Here is a 17753-nt window from a genome sequence, read left to right as displayed (position 1 = left end):
GATGTAAGAAACTATAACGTATGGAAGTCAACTGTACAAAATATTATTCCATTCGAATCAAGAATATAATATTCAAGAAACACAATGCAGTATACAAATTTTACCGTAAAATATTATATTAGATCTATTTGAAATCTGTATGCAAAAACAATTAAAATGTGCAATGAATTAAATATCACGACAAACTCTTTAAAGAAGCATGAATTCTCATCTTAAAGTAACTGCTACAGTTAATCCATTTTGGTTTGATAAGGGTAGCCTGATGCATATTAGATAGGAATTGTTATGTATACGTTAACAATATTAAAATCTTTCTTCAGAAAAGTTTTTGTAAAATTTTTGCAGTCAGTAACTGAGGGATTTGAAACTTTAAAAACTTTCATTGAAGCAAATAAAAATGAGAAAGGGAAAACGAGTCCAGAAATAAGATCATTTAATGGAAAACATTTATGACCAATTAAATAAGTCAGTATGTAAAACACGAAGGTATGAAAACATTAGTTTAACTACAGTGTATATAATAGAATGATTCAAAACATGGTAATACTATATGGGAAAGAGAGAATTTGCTTGAAGAAGTAAATTTTGCTAAATTCGTGTTTAATGAACTAGAGAGTATTTAGTATGTTATACAGTATAGTTCAGTGTATTATACAGACCGTAAAAATATATCCAAACACATGAATTTTTCACTGAATAAAAATCTACGAACTGAACAACCTAATACTACATATCCACCAACTTAAATACTTTCAATTGAATTGCACTTCACTATGGATTCCTGTTCCTGGCTTACTGAACTTTTCAACGAATATAAGTCCCTAGAATGACCCCACGTGATCTGATTTTTGGTTGTTTTGACTGGTCACTGAATGTTTAGTACAACAAAACTCGCCCTGTTGACGGTCTGCATGAAAGAATGGAAGTTGTCATAGACATTTTACCACCAGGTATGTAAGTCCGTGGTCGACAGTTTACATGCGACAGGCTCCGAAAATGTGTTCATATCGATGGCAAACACGTGCAGCGTATATGAATGCATCGGCATGTAAATTTATTCAATATTATTCGGTCTAAGACGTAAACGTAGAACGGTGAGCGGAATATTTTCTGTTTCCCGCATAGGTTGTTCACATTTTTTTTAATTAACCTGTATATTTAGGAAAATGGTGTTTGCAAGAGACAGAATAGCTCCTTGATTAGGAAGGCATTAGAGCTACAGGCAATCAACCAAAACATTTTATGATGTGGAGGGTAGCAGCCATGATGACATGGGCCTACGTTAAAAACAGAGCACCAACTAAGCGTTCTGAATGAATTTATTTCTAAGAAAAGAATCTCCAGTAAAAGACATGATAAACAAAACTTAAAATATTTGGATTTATTGTTGTTTGAGTTCTGTTATTGAAAGGTATATTTTAATTTTATAACAGTTATTTTAAGTTAATGCTTCTGTCCTATCTCTTCTAGATTCAGCTTACAACTTCCTACCAGAATGAATTTTCAGTATCGCGTTAAGTGCAAATGAGAAGGCGAATAGTATTTAAGTCAAGTTCAACTGACTTCGCCAGAGAGGGTTAGGATTCCTGAATAGCGCGCTTTTGCCTTTGGGCTACGTCTCTGTAAGCTATTATTGCGCTTACGTGCATTTTGATGGTTCGCTGGCTATTTAATATTACGGGCTAACTAGTTAAAAACTGTGTTAGCTTCGGCTATATCTCTTTAGTTAGTCATTACTTATTTCTCATTTCTTATATTTTTAAGCCCAAGTGAAGGCTTTGCTGTACGCCCTGAGAAAGGGGCCGACTGTTAATCTTTACGTTTCTGTTTTATCGCTTAAGATATTATTCGCTTAGCAGTTCATTTGGTTCCTTAACACTTAGTTTACCAGAATAAAAGTAAGGAACTCTATATTGTATTTCAAAATATGAAAGAAAAACATTCAATCTCTCCTGAAGCAAAGATATTTTTTAGAAACTTGAATAATAGTAACGTATATAAAAGCGTATTAATTTTGATGAAGAAACATGTATTACTGAATGAAATGGTATCCAATTTTTGGAAAGCAGAAGTGGGAGCGGAGTATTTCAGAGAAAGGTGGAAGACATGGAAATAATACAAAACAGTAATACGTCTTTACAATGCTTGGATGTTTTGCCTTCTGTTTTTTCCCAAAGCGTAAAAAAACCCACTGAATTCAAAGCTGAAGTTCTTTGAAAAAGGTTTGTCTATAAATTGCTTCAGAATAAAGAGAGGGACCATTAGGAAGATTATCTAATTTTTAAATAAATCTTCTGGAATAAATAAATCCTCCATCATACATCGAACAAGATTTGGATAACATGTTACAAATACGCAATAACAAACTCACTTCAGCTTGCAAGAATTGGTAAAAGAACTCTACAAGTAAGACAGAGAGCAATAAGGAAATGCTAACAAGAATCTTTAGCTGGTGATGAATGTGTAAGTAGCAATTATTAACATGATCCAGAATGTTGTCCAATTGTATGATCTTGCATTACAAAATCTAAAATAAAAGTTTCCGGTTTTTTTAACGAAAATATGAGTAGTAAAATATGTATCTACGTATATATATACATATATATACACGAGTCATAAAAATTACCCTTGGGACATTGTTCACACTTTTGGAGGATCTATAATAATATATTTGACGAAAAAAAACTTTATGATGTTTATGTTTAACGTTTGCTAAACATCTTTATTTTTCAATACACTATGTGTCTTTTTAATAAGAAAGAACACTTCCCGTCAAAAATCTAATCACATCAACTACCTAGATCCAAAGGCATTATTCATTCGACAGCTGGAACGCCGCTATCACGAGAATGGTTTACGTTCAGATTTATCATGGGAAACATAATGGGCATCCGTTCAAAACCACAAATAACTGAAATAAAAGTAAAACAAAAAAGTAGTATAGTCTAACAGTTTATCATAAAGTACAAAAATCAAATGCTTGCTTAAAATGAAATGATGACATTGCTACTTAAATTTTCAATAAAAATAAATAGTGTTTAAAGATGTCTGCTGTGACTTTTTCTTCCAAAAGAAGCTTTAATTTCATTAACTAAATACAAATGCTTTGATTTAAAATAGTTATTTTTTCATTGTGTATAATAAAATACGATAGTAATGTTCTGTTATCTTGACAGTTTACTCGGTGGAAGCTGAGTTTGCTTCTTGCCATCTGTCTCTAATTTAAAACATCAAGAAATCACTGAATGAAAATTGTATTTACTGTTAATTCTATAAAAAAAAGTTAAATCTGATGAGTGAAATTCAGAAATTAATCGATATTAAAATTTGAAATCGGTTTTCCCAAGAAATAGATCTAATTGCTTAATCTATATGCAGTGAATAATTTAATAGTTTCTGGTCCCAGTCAACTTTTCCTCTTACAATCTCATGTTAATTTAAGTCACTAGTTTCAGTTATAACTAATATTGCATCCTTAAAATAATGCTCTTAAACTTCCGTGGTAAAGTGGATAGTAAAAGTTAAACATGCGTTTATATACTTCTTAAAAAGATATCTGCATGTATAAATGTTACCGCTTTAATAGCTGCAATTATGTCTAATTCACACTGTAACTTATAACTTGTGTTCGCAGTTGTTTAATTATGCGCATAATCATATATGTTTTGATTAATTCAGATGCATGCCATTAAGTAGAACTATGCACAAGACACATTCGCGTAGATAATAGCCTCATTAAAGCAGAGTTTTCATAGCCCGCCCTTTATAAATTTTGCACTTCCCAACGCAGATTCTCCTTACTTTGAATTTCAAATCCATGAAACAGTATTTTTATCTAACGTTGCGAAGCTTCAGAATCATTTTATTAATTCAAATTTGAACTATGTAAGGGGAAAAGGCCCACTAATTTTGCGTATGAATGAAAAAAAGCTAATATGCATATTGAGTATAGTAGTTTATTGCAGCTTAAATTAGAAGTCATAATTCAACGCTCAGCTCTACTTCAGTTTTCAACACGTGTGGAAATCTAATGCTATATTCGTGCAAATTCAGACTCGCAGCAATATCCAAAAGCGTTTAGTTTTTTTGTGTTAAACTCAGTGCCAATTAAAATTTTATCACAATTGTTTAGTGTCTCTTAAATAGGTTTACATTGCATAAATTATTTAATAAAAGCAAAGTATGATAAATAAATAAATTGTTTTATTATAGCTTGAATTAGAATTTGTAGAGCCATTAAGTTAATCGGCTCAGGACATGTAAAAAATCTGCTCTGCCTTCGCCGGGTTCGACACTGGACCTCCCGATTGCTAGCCAGATGTACTCTTCAATGACGCCATTAATGTACGCGAGATGAAAGAAGAAAATACTTTATAAATTCAAGATTCAATTCTATGTCTACTTCATATTTCAACACTTTGAGAAAATTGATGCAATATTTGGACTAATTCTCACTTTCTTATTCAAGGAAGAGAGATTTTTTAGCATTGTTGAACCTTTCTGTGCTAATACCGATCAAAACTCTATTATAACAGTTTAGTACTTCATAAAACGGCTTACCTTGTATCAGTTTTCAAAATTATCCAATAAAAGTGATGTGACCCTAAATAACTGCATAACTTTAATCGTCCCATTTCTAGCCTACCTTTTAGAGATTAAGACAAAAAAAAAAGTACGAAAAAAAGGTAGTCATTTATGTCGCTTATGAGTGTTGGCGACGATGTCAGTTCCCAAGTTCTCAAATTATGACAAACCTGAACACGTTGTCTTATGCAATATGTCCAAAATTTCTCTGAAATTCCTTCATTTCGGTTGAGAATGATTCATGTCCTATTGAGACTAATAATAGTACGAATCGTTAAATTCGTGTTTATTCGTCCTTTTCGCTTCTCATCAACACAGCAGTCGAAAGCAATTATGAAAGATTTCCCATCGCGACACTAGTGGCAACGAAATTATTTGAAATCTAATAATATGTGCACGGATTTTGCATTCATGTCATTTAATTCTGCTTTCAGTCGTAATTGCGATCTTTCGGTGGTATGACTGTGAAGCATACAATATTCAATACCAAAAGACAGCAATGAGCTAGCTATATTGAACAAGGGCGCATGGTGGAACGGTTATTAAATTCATTTTATGTAATTATGTCGTATGCATTTACTATCGGTTTTCAGATGAAAAGTCTCGATCTGCTGAGTTTAGTAGATGACTTCAACCCGCAAGAGTTGAGAGAAGATTTAAAAAAAAACGTATTGAATATCTTGTCATGCAAATTGTTTTTATTAATATTGTAAAAATTTCTAATGAGTAATTATCATTGTCATATTTTCATTCAAATATATTAACACCAATTATTACAGCCGTTATTTATATTGTGCCTTTACTTAGTGAATTAAGTGACTCTGTTTTTATGTCATAAGCAGCACAGTTGCATAAATTCCAAGTGCGAATGCCACGGCAGTAACTAGTTGCTAAGCTGCTCTGCATGGATGAATTTTTTCTACAAGCATCAAACAATAATCATTGTGCTTTCGTCAATTTACAAAAGTCACTAAAAATATAGCAGCTTAGTTTCTGCAAGCACTTAATACTACATTAAAAAATCGAGCATTAATATAAATTAAAATAGTATGATCGCATTACGGATCAGTAGTGAGTCGAGCTTTTGCTTATAATGTGGAAACAGATTAAGTAAAATGGCTTAAAATCTAAAGGACTATATGGGCCAAGTAGGAAGGCGTTAATAACAGAGAGAAAGTGCAGTATTTTAAGACTCCCAGTGTAGTTAAACCCTCCATTTTAAGACTCATACGCGATTCTTTTGTTCTGTATCTTAAGTTAGATCGCAAATAGAGTTAATTTGTTACTTTTTATATTTATATACTATATTCACGTGATACTTTATATGAATAGAATAATATAAAAGAAACTAAATGCTGTTTACTATAAAGTGGAAGTTTGGTAAGAGATTATGCAAGGCAAATTATAAAAGAGCACTAATAAAATGAGCTAAATTTCAGAAATGAAATCTAAGATATCTAAATTAAAAATTTAATGCAAATTATATTTTTTTGAATAATTCTTTTATGACTCTTATTTCAACCTGTTTAAGGTAATTATTAGCCACTCAACAAATATTTAATTCTTTATTCATTTATATGTAATATGCTGTGTACAAGGTTTTTTCCAGGCAAAAGCTACTGCAGTGTTACAAATGCAGTTATAGAGCACTTTCCTTTTATAAGCATGTAGGTTTCTTTTATTTTTGTAAAACTTTTATAGAAATTTAAAATCAAATTTATGGAGATTTTCAAAAGTGATGAAAGAATGGAACTCCCCCTCTTTGGCAACAAATCATTTTTTAATGTGGTGTTGAGTCACCTCTTACAGAAATGCGAACCTAACATCTTGATTTCATAGAATTTACTAAACCGTTGATCTATTTTTGTGGAAATGAACTCCATTCTTCTGAAACGTATCTTCTAAGATTAAGAAGGTTCTGAGAGAGTTCGGGAGAAGGCCGTGGCACTGGAAAACATGGCGGCCTCAGTGGGGATGTCCATTTACTGAAATGGATATTGACTTCTCGTCTGAGAATTAACTTACATATGCTGCTCATTTATTTAATATACAGAAGGTGTTTACACAGTTTTAGAGGGATATCGATAGAGAATTTAAAAAAGGCAAATGTTTTGGAATCTGGCAACAGCTTATTATTAAAAATGAGAAATATCGTCTGCTACTTATAAGTTTGTTATTCTTTCAAAACATCTCATGTAAGCAAGATGTGAAGTGAGGAATATGTTTTTGCGCTTTCCGAAGAGAAATATTCCTATTCCATAATTCAAAAACTCTCTAAAATACATGGTACTAAAATTTGCAAGTGCAAAATAAGCAGCATTATTAATCGGAAAGAGAAACGTAGTTAGTCATTACTTCTACATGGAAGATAGACTCCAAACAAATACCCGAAAAAGGTGTATACAGTTGCTAATGTTTCTCTAAAGTTAAACCGTTGTTAACAAGAGAAAACCCATCGATGTATAAATAAATTGAAAAAGCCTTTAAATTCATTTGTAGCAACAATAAATAAAGTAATAAACCAAGATCTACAACTTAAAAAAAAAAAAACTAGAAACACAATGATCACCAGCCTTTTCCTCAAGCATGTGGCTCAACGTAGAAGAATTTGTATAACCCCGTGAGAAAATATTTAGCTGAAGATGAAATGGAAATACATTGTGGTTCTGGAAGAAGTATGTATTTACATAAATGACTGTAACAAGAAAAGGTCTATTTATCATCGAAAACGAAGACAAAAAAACCTGGTTCAGTCAATGCAAAGAAAGTTTCAGTAAGGTATTTATGATTGTCCCAGGATTCTCTCATAATACGAAATTAAAAATTTTGAGCTTCCCTTAAAATACAAATTATTAAAGCAAAAAGAATGGAAAAAAATTTTTAAATCAACTCAATATACTATCAAGAGGACGTTTTGCGTTCGATATATACAGAAAAAATTCTATCTTTTTATCCCAATGACTTTCAAAGTTAAACTAAATCATACTTTGAAAAGTACCACTGTATTACTTAAAAAAATGAAGACTAATAGAGGTGTTGCACATTGACCTTTTAAACTTATTCCTGCGAATTGCCCTGATGTTTCGCCTATGGACTGTTATGTCTTTTATGTCATTAAAACAGTTCTTTCTAAGCGCGAACACAACATGACTGATTCTGGAATGTAGTGGAAAAGGAATGGAAATCGATACCCCTAGAAATTTTACGAAAGACCTTTTGTCATGGAAATCACTATGCATACTTATAGTCTAGAAACAAATCTGTCAGATGGATAATTCAAAAGAACTTAGCATTTAAAACATTAATTAAACGACCCCGATATTATTTTAAAATTGTGTAATCACCCTTTGTACTTGTCTGGCAGAAATAAATTTGTCATAATCTTTTTTCACATCACCATCTTTTTTTTTTCATCATTATCATTTTTCATTATCATCTTTTTTTCATCATTAGTATTTTTCGTTATAATTTTCTTGCCACTTTGCTCTTCTCTTAAAGGATGTCTTTGAGTCATAACTAATGAATACTGGTCTCTCTACGAAACCAGATTAACTAATTGCGCACCCAAATTCCAGCTTGCGTCCATTACGTAGATCGTTATCTGTCGCCTAATTTACATATTTCATGCGCTTACCTACGTGCCGAAGTCCAATTTTACGGTTAATTGTAGATAATTCATATAAATATTCACACCATTGAGCAGTAGCTGAAAACTTTAATTGATGAGCATATGTTTAAGATTATTCTTCAGTTTTGACAAGAAGTGTACTGTAGAAACTATTGCTTTCCGCAAAATATACGTAAATACAGAATTCTGCACGTCTTTGTTTCTGATTTAATAATTCAAAACTTCTTTCCAACTTGAATCGAAGACATGATCGCCATTTCTGCATCTAAAAAACGCAAATCTCATAATATGTATTCTTCTTTCTTAATTACTTCCATGGAATCAAACTGCGACAATAGAAGCATAGCTTAGTATAATATGTATCAAAATCTTTGTATCAGAAATACCCGATAGACCCGGTGTTTATTATTCACGGTGGTGCCTAATTTTGTTTCATATTGAAAACTGTATGCTATAGACACCATCAGAAATATGAAACTGTTACATCCTATGCATTCTTGGGGTCTTTTTCTAGAGACATGTAAATGCTTTGGCCTTACATCCTTTTCATTTGGGAACATATTTTAGCTATGAATAAATTAGCAAACGGTTGAAAAACATGGTCTGAAAAGATGCTGAATTTTTCAAACCTAGATAAACATTTTGTTTGTTCCCCTTGGCGGTAGTGTATTGGTGCTGCTTGTGATTACCTTGATCAAATAGTACTTTTTTGTTTTCTTTTCTATGCATTCATGCATCAGTCTATTTCACTTGCAAAAAAAAAACAATTTAATAATACATTAAACGGTTAATAAATTTTTAACTGTTTGCATTTCTTTATAAATTATTTTATTAAATAAAATTTTCATATGTTTTGTTAAATAGATTGCTATTTCCTCAATGAAATTAATCTAATCTATTTGAGTTTCTTATAAATAAATTTCGAAATTACTGATATATAGTCAAGCTTTAGAGAAAACTTGGAATGAAGATATTCTCCACTGACTTATTTATATGCCATTTTAAAAACTCATAGCGCATTCCTCTTCTGTAGGTATGTCTGTTTGCTGAGGCAAGATTAGGATATGGCCGTATGGTACCCATACCTGCCGGAGGACGAGTACAATATCAGCTCCTAAACAAAGACGTTTACCAATTTGGATATGATACTGGAACTGGACCCAGTCAGTCCTTTAGAGAAGAAACAAGAGATGCTGATGGCATAGTTCGAGGCCGTTATGGTTTCATAGATCCTTTAGGTGCCTTGAGAATCATAGACTACATGGCGGATCACACTGGATTCCATGTGCTCTCGGCATTAAGACTAACACCTGAAACTTCAACATTTTCTGTTCCAAGCACGCCGAGGCCAACTAGACCAAGTAGACCTCCTAAACCGAAGCCCCGCCTTCCATTCTTAGGACCAATACCTCCTTTCTTGCCCCGTTTAACCTGATCTAAACCAAGTCTTGGTTAAATTAAGTACCATAAAGACAGGTCGTTTTGAGTTTTATGCATCATGTATAATAAAAAATTTTAATATTTTAAATTACATATATTTATTTAATTAATTATATACCGGCTTTGACGGTATATAATTAATATATTGGTCAATAAAAGTATGCTTAATGCTTTAAAACCAAGATGTTGAGTTACTTTATTTGCAATGCTTTAACAACGCTTGAAATGAAATGAATTGTAGATAATCGGTGCTTTAAATCATTGATTGCTATTTGTTATTCGGATACTTAGATTTCAAATTTTGGACCTGATGAAACTTAAACTGTTCTTTAAGTTTACGCACAACATAGTATATTTAAGAAACATAATATATTTAAGAAATTCTACATATACTACTCAACATAATACATTTAAGAAATTTTTAGCTACATGAAGTTCTGATTATTTTCGGTAACATGTGTATAAAGTATGTATTTAAAAGCTTCAATTCAAAAAGTTACGGCCTTTAATCTTTAGCTTAAATATAATATCTCTTAGTGCAAATTAAGTAGATTTCTCAGATTATTTTGATAAATATTTAACAATTTGTTCCATACTTCACATGTACACTGCCCGACACAGAAAATGCAACAATATGAATATTCGGCCTTATAAATATGCAAATTTCGATGAATCCTTAGCGGAACAAGTCATGCAGATGATATAAAATGCAATTTGGTCACGCGATTATGGCGCGGGATAAAAGGGAAGGAAACGGGGGACGAACCAACCGTCTCTACTTTCTGCTGTTTAGGGAATCCAGAATTTTGAGAACTTCAACGGTCCAGAAGAAACGTATGAATGAAGAGATGCCTGGACGATGAACAAGGTAGGCAAACGGACGATTTTACGACCAGCCGAATTGTACGCTTATGTAAAATTGGTTGATCTTACCGTCGTATCGCTTCTGAAACGCAAGTAGATGCGTCCACTGTGCACAGAATTGAGTCTAAATGGATCGATAAAGGAAATATGAATAGTCGCAAAAGTCCATCTAGACGTACTACAGAACGCACAGATAGACGCATACAAAATACAAAGAAAAGCGGTGGCGCCCCACATTGGACTAACTATGGACATTTTGCGAAATGTTCAGGGAGCTTCGGATGATCTACAAGTAGTATCTTGGAAAACAGTTTTCTGACGTTTGGCTGAAAGCAGCTTTCACGCAAGCTGCCCTTTGCAAAAACTGCCATCAACGTCAACCTATCGACGCTAAAGGGTAGTACACGAACTGCGCGAAATTTAATTAAAGACCCCCGTTCTTATCTAATTCACTAGGTGCGCGACGTTATCAAGTCCGCTCTTTCAAAGAACCTGAATTCCCAAGAAAATGGATGCTAAGAAAAATCAAAAAATATTTAACGCCATTAATGGGATATTTTATTGAGACTACAAGCCTCTATTTTCGCGTATCATATATTGTAAAATTTGTGCATACAAAACAAATATTAATTTAAAATCTGGCATCTGCTAAAGTAAAAATGAATTTGTTTTACACTCTTTTTAAAGTTTTATGATGCTTAAAAGAATAACGAGCCAGATCTTTTTTATTCCCTATGAGAATTAAAAACTTTCCAAATTGCAGATTTTAGCTGCTCATATATATATATATATATATATATATATATATATTTATCACTTTTGAATAATAAAATTGATAGATTAATGGTATACATAAAACTGGTACATAATCAACCTATCAAATATCGGATTTGTCGCGCACCTTAAATAAGTTTTCTTGTCTATATAAATATTAACAAATCTTCTTAGATAGTATAGGGGTTTTTAACTTTCAAATATACCATTTTAGGTAAACAGTTCTAATTTAATTTGAAAAATTCTCTTTATTAAATCTAAAAATTTGATTTCTTAAGTGGTTCTAAATTCACGCTAATATTATTTCAACATATATGAAGCTTTCCATTTTTAATCATTGAAGTTATTTTAAAGTTATTTAACATTCTTACACATACCATATTTTAATATTAGAAACGTTTAAATATTTATTATCTTTTCCAGTTATTCTACCTGATGTTCTTTGGCATACATTTAATTTCTAATACACATTTAATTAATGAATTGATAATTATGAGCGTCTACAGAATTTTCATAATTAACAGAAAAAATTCGAACTATATTCATATCTTGTGATTTTCAGTTCCCTTTTAATCCATTCGTTTTTCACATATTGTTGCATTGTATTCAAGTTTTCATGTATGTAGAATTTATATATTTTGTATTGTATTTATGCCAATTTATATTTAAATGATAATTTTTATAAATTCTTTCATCATAACCCTAGTTAAGAGAAGATGTTTCTAACACGTTGGTAAAGATTAATCTTCAGCGTGCAGCTTATTTTCCAATCTAGTTTCAGGCTGAATTATTTGTAATATTAATTATTTTAAATTATTTGTAAACAAAGATGGTCTCTAAATCACGATAATAATATTTCTAACTGTTGTAATTTATAATGCAACGAGTTCATGTGATTTATAATATAATTCATTTATAATTTTTTCAGCAGCACTGAAATTAACAGCAGATATTGATAATGCTACACATTTAGATTACAATGATTTAGATTGTCATTGTCTTTTTCGCTGATGCTTTTATGCTACATTCCTAATATTTCATAATGGCATACAGATAAGTTTAACTCATGAACTTATTCACAAAACATGTGAACCTAGAATTCAGACCACTTTTGTTCTTACATGTGCTGCATCTTCTATTTTCTTTAGTATATTGTTCAGCCTAATTTCAAAAGATCTTACGATCAAGCGGAAAGATCACTAAACATTGGTAGTTCGACCCGAGTTTCTAATCCCAGAGATACCTCAGCTCTTTCTTTTCTTGTACATATTTACTGTGAGAAAAAGTATTGTAGAAAATTTCAATTCATGAAGTAAAAATACTCTTTTAATTTATTCTTTAAAAATACTGAAAACATTTTCATCTTTACCTTAGCATACCTCTTTACAAACCCCTTTAATAAGAAAAATAAGCAAGAAAGATAAAATCAGAGTAAGATAAAATCGGCAATGATATAAATAGCTTCTTAAGATTTGAATTAAGAGTTTAAAGTTAAATCTAATCAATACAAATTATTAGTTTCACTACCTGGTAAAATGAAATTCAAAAACATACAGACATAGCACTCCTGCTTATAAAGAATTTAGAAATGTATTTGCATTTTTGTTATATGCGATGTTATATCTATATATCAAATGTTATACTTGTTTGATGTATATACCAAATATTAATGGTCATATAAAATATTATACTTTCTATATATTTATACATGATATAAATAATAATTAATTGTACATTCATTTGATTTAATATATAAACAAATTCCATGTAGCATCATTAACTAAATTTTAACTCATTTAAAATCCACCTTATTTCAGCATCAATACGTTTTGCAATAGCTTTATGGAAGAATATTGATCATTATTCCTAAACTAAAAGTTTGCAAATTCTCCCTAGACATTTTGAATAGTGTTAAGTTCTTGATTTCTTCATCCCTTATGCGAAACACCAATTCCATTAGTCCGAAACACCAATTATTTCATTTCGAAACCAAGTCAAAAATCATGTCGTGATCCATTACCATGCTGAAATTTCCAACAGCTGCCATCTAGTAATTTTCTAAAAGTTATTAAATGCCCACAGAACGTAACTTAATAATATACGATGTCAGGCACTGATTGGTTTCGTATCGGTATTCCACTTCCTCTCACTTACCTAAAGAAATATTTCAATTCTTGGTATAAATCATGCTCTAATGACATCTGTTGCCTTGTGATGATCTAATGCGTAGTCTAAACTTAGGAATTTCAAAGCTATATAATAAAGCAAAGAACTACAAAGGTCTGTATGAATATTTTTATACATATTATGAATGGCAATAGGACCTATATTACTACTGCGTCCGATCAAATTGCATTTGCTTTGTAATTTGAAGAGATAATTATTAGGACAAAAATACTGAACATAACATTCTTACTGTGAATATCGATCTTATTTTTAGGACCATTTCATCCATATCTACTTTGATAGACATGATAGTGATTGCAAAGAGTACATTCAAGATATTCGTCTCGAACTTTACTTCCTATTTTTTTTTTTTTTTTTTTTTTTTTTTTTTTTATGCTTCACACGGGAAAAACTTGCTGTCAAATATACGTGTTCTCAGAAGGAAACGTCATGAACAGGAATAGCTCGTGAAGCTTTAGAAAAATTTTAGAAAGGTATAACATAAGAATTCCACTTAAATAAATTTTTTGTACGTTAAAAACTTCAACTTTACATATATTCACTGAGTATCTCACTGCTACTTTGCATATATTCATTTCCAGATTAACCAATAAGATTTAAATTAACTGAGACCGGAGTAGTAAATATGCTGGAATGTAAATGGTTTTTCTAAAATCTTGAAATCTGTTTTCGAAGTCTGCCTTTTAAAAGAGAATCAGTGCTGCATATTTTTTAACTGCATTACTTTTTACTCAGAATTCCAGAGAGAATTAGGTGTTGCTTTTAATGTCAAACTACCACAACATTAAATTGTTGCTTTTAATGATCTAAGATAACCGCTGGTTAGAATGTTTAATAATTCCGAATGTTTTTTACCTTCTAAAATATCCCTTACTAATTGCTTTAGGGCTTATTTGTTCGGTTAATTATGACAAAGCACACGGCATTGCCATAATTAAATAAGCACGTAATTATGGCAAGGCACATATTGATCATTATTCTTAAGATAAAAGTTTGGACGATGATCACGGTCTGATTTATGCAAGGGCAGTTCGAGCATTTTTCTGTGTCTTCCACTTTCAGGAGAAGCTTCCAAATCCTCTTTAATTAAATATATGTCAAGGTCTTATTTATTTTTAACTTCTAGGTTTTATAAAATCAGAAGCAAAGAAAATTAAAGAATTCTTAAAGTTTTTTTAACTCAATTTCTTTTTTTTAAAAAAAGACAAAAATATAGGTTAGATACTCGTAATTCGTATATGCTTTGCCTTTAATCGATTATTAATCTAACTTTCCAAAAAAATAAGAACCTGGTCTTAAAATGCATAAAACTCATATTTTATACAACACATAATAAACTGAAACTATGAAAACAAGGATAACAGTATACAAAGATACAATAAGATGAAAATATTTTTGTTTGAATAACTTTAAATAAACAAATATTGATATGATAGATTGTTTCCTCAAATTCTTCAGGTAATCTACACAAGTAATGTTGTTTCGTTGAAATAGTAGGAAGGAAGGAACAGGAAGGTGAGAAGAGCTGCTATTTAAATTCTGGTTAACTTTTGGTTGGAAATCATACAGTCTTCTGCCTGTGGTGCTTGTCTCCCAGTAGTTTTACCACTGCTTCATTAGTTCACATTTGAGAGTAGTTTTCAGATATGAGTGGGAAGGGGCACACCAATGCTACTCACGTGGGGTGCGCCTTTCGCAATCATATCCGCTGCTTCATTTCCTTTAATCCCCGTTTGGGCTGGAACACATTGTAGCTTGGGCCTCAGATTTGCAGGAATCGAAATTAATAGTTTTTGTATGTCTCTGACAATGGGATGTCTACTGCGGCCGCCCTGGATGGCCTGCAAGCTTGACATTGAGTCTGTGTAAATTACTTTATACCTGCCATTATTAGCAGTAAAGCTGCCTTTAGGGCTTTAAGCTCTGCCTGAAACACCGAGTTACTGGGATGAAGCTTCTTGGCCCAGGAATGGATTATGTGGTCACCCTCCATTGCACACCAGGTACTGCCAGTCTCGTAGTTCGAGGATATATAAGTCTTACTCCAAATAGTAACGTCTTGTTTTAGTCTGATCACTCTCGCCGCAACACTCTCGCTCTGTACTATCAATGCAGGGGCGGAAGCCCATCCAATACATTTAATGCAGTTGTAGGAGAGGTACGGAATCCTCTGCAGATGCTCAGAAGAAATGGTCTTTGCGTGGAGTTCAATGCATGTTGCATGTTAATCCTGACATTGACGCCCCATGTGGAAACGCCATGAAGAGCTATGCGCTCAGCGACTGTGGCATACCATATTTTGAGCATCTGTGAGGAGACACCCCAGCTAGGAGCAGCTATTCTCCGTACTGTATTAGATAATTTATGAAGCCTTTCTTTAAGATCCTAAGAGTCATGTCTACTAAAAAATCATAGAAACGATTATCATTTCAAATTCCGTATATACAGTTTATAAATTCCGTATATACAGTTCCGTATATCCGTTTGTTCATTTTTAGTTTTACGAGGCAAGCCGCATCATCAGGCTCTGGAAAGCCCCACGATTCTTTTTCATTGTTTTCCATTTGTCCGGGAATCGAACCATGGACCTCTCAATTACGTGCTGAGCGTGCAGACCACCACACCCCGAAGGCATGCCAAGAAGGCGAGAGAAATACCTTATAATCTTCCCCCCCATAAAGAGTCATTTGCTTCATCGACAAAATTATTAGTAGATAGAGCTTTGTTCTTTTTAATATTTTCACCTCTTTTTCTTATAGTCCTATTTTTTAATGAAAGCATGATCCATTTTGCTGTATTTTGCACTGCTCCAGAAAACCTGTTCATTAATTTAGCAATTATCTCACAAAATTTCTTTTTAACAAGATCAAAACAAGCTTTTCTCTTTTCATCCTCTCTAAGTTTTATACCTATAAGCTTCTTAACGCAACACCACTTTTTAACAGTTATCAAATGACTCTACCAGTTCCCTGCTTTTAAACAATAAAATTTGCGTATAACATTCTTTACATGATGTTACAAGCGCATTTATAACATTTATACAGTTGTATTAACTTGAGATCTGTATTTTAATAAAATAATTTCATTCAATTATTAGTAGTTTATTTATTATGTATCATCGAATAAGTTTATTTCTCAGAAAATAAATGTTGTTTAGTTAGTTGAGTCCCCCTCTACGACTTAAAGAGAAATTCATATATTAATGGCATTTTTACTACATTTTATGGTCTATTTGCCCTTTTTGCACAAATGAAATTTTGTTAAAATATTCCAGTAACATCAATGCAAAATAAAAACCTGCTTTACAATTCTGCACGAATGATATTTCTTTATTACTATTTACTTTTCTTGATTACTATTGTTTTAGAAATTTTCACTTTTTCTTCATACGGAGATGAAGTTACCTTTTTCTTACTAAATTTCTCCTTCTGAACTTATACGTTAATTTTTAAAATTAATTCAGGTGTGGAAATTATAGAAAAATTTTAAATTCGTCATTTTTCTTACTGAGGCAATGCTGTGCAGAAAAACGTAGTCAACAAAAGCGAACTACTAACGAATGTTTGAACAAAACGTTATGAACGTTTAAGGCTTCAAAATTATTTGCGCACTTTAATTTGCCGTTTGTAGTTAACTTACGCCCCATCATTCCTAACACTCTAACAAAAATCGGCTCAAATCAACTCGACTTCCCTTTATATCTTCATTTATTGTGTGCAATTTACTAATGAAAGTGTTCTGCATGCTTATCGCTTATATTACCGTAACTTGCAGCAAAAAGAAATTCGAATGGAAATGCATGACACGCATATTTTAATGACAGTCGGTGGCCTATTGTTTCATACAATATCACAAGATTTTCGACTATTTGTTCGTAATTCTTTCTTTCCCAGAAAATTCTGATGCTCTTGTCGAAATGCATTACATGCAGTTTGTTCACTATCATTAACTTTCGGCTCAGATTGAGAATCACGTAAAAAATAACGTACCTGAGGTCCAACAAATATATTTTATTTTATTTTAACCCAACTTAGAAATTTCCTAACAGGTACTGGATCTTCTTTTGTGATGCCTTCACAAAGATCTTCATCAACTCCAGTTATATATGAAAGGAAGAAAGCAATAACTTTATTGGTACTACAGATACAGGTAGAAGCTAGGCGAGCATTTTTGTATCATCATATGTGACTGAGGTATTGCTCGTTAAGTGGTATAACTTGTTAAGCTTCCGTCCCAGTACGGGATTCCGAGAAAGAAAACCTTCAGAGCGCGGTCC

The 17753-nt window shown here is 32.0% G+C and overlaps 1 protein-coding gene across 3 annotated transcripts in view; it reads left to right on the top strand.

Moving 5' to 3' along the window:
- Nucleotides 1-9824, top strand: part of LOC118192663 (larval cuticle protein 16/17-like) — a 239232-nt gene extending 229408 nt beyond the window's left edge. For all 3 annotated transcript variants that reach the window (XM_085809030.1, XM_085809029.1, XM_035363668.2), the window contains one exon: nucleotides 9246-9824. In XM_085809030.1, the coding sequence (XP_085665156.1) occupies nucleotides 9246-9647 (402 nt within the window). In that variant the 3' untranslated portion in view covers nucleotides 9648-9824. The remainder of the gene's footprint in view (nucleotides 1-9245) is intronic.
- Nucleotides 9825-17753: the final 7929 nt, after the last annotated feature.

This window comes from Stegodyphus dumicola, chromosome X2, assembly GCF_044657685.1.
Source record: "Stegodyphus dumicola isolate Sdum_Otavi_A_Nest chromosome X2, ASM4465768v1".
In the NCBI taxonomy this organism is placed as follows: Eukaryota; Metazoa; Arthropoda; class Arachnida; order Araneae; family Eresidae; genus Stegodyphus; species Stegodyphus dumicola.
Note: the sequence above shows the minus strand (reverse complement) of the source record. Positions and strands in the feature narration are given on the sequence as shown.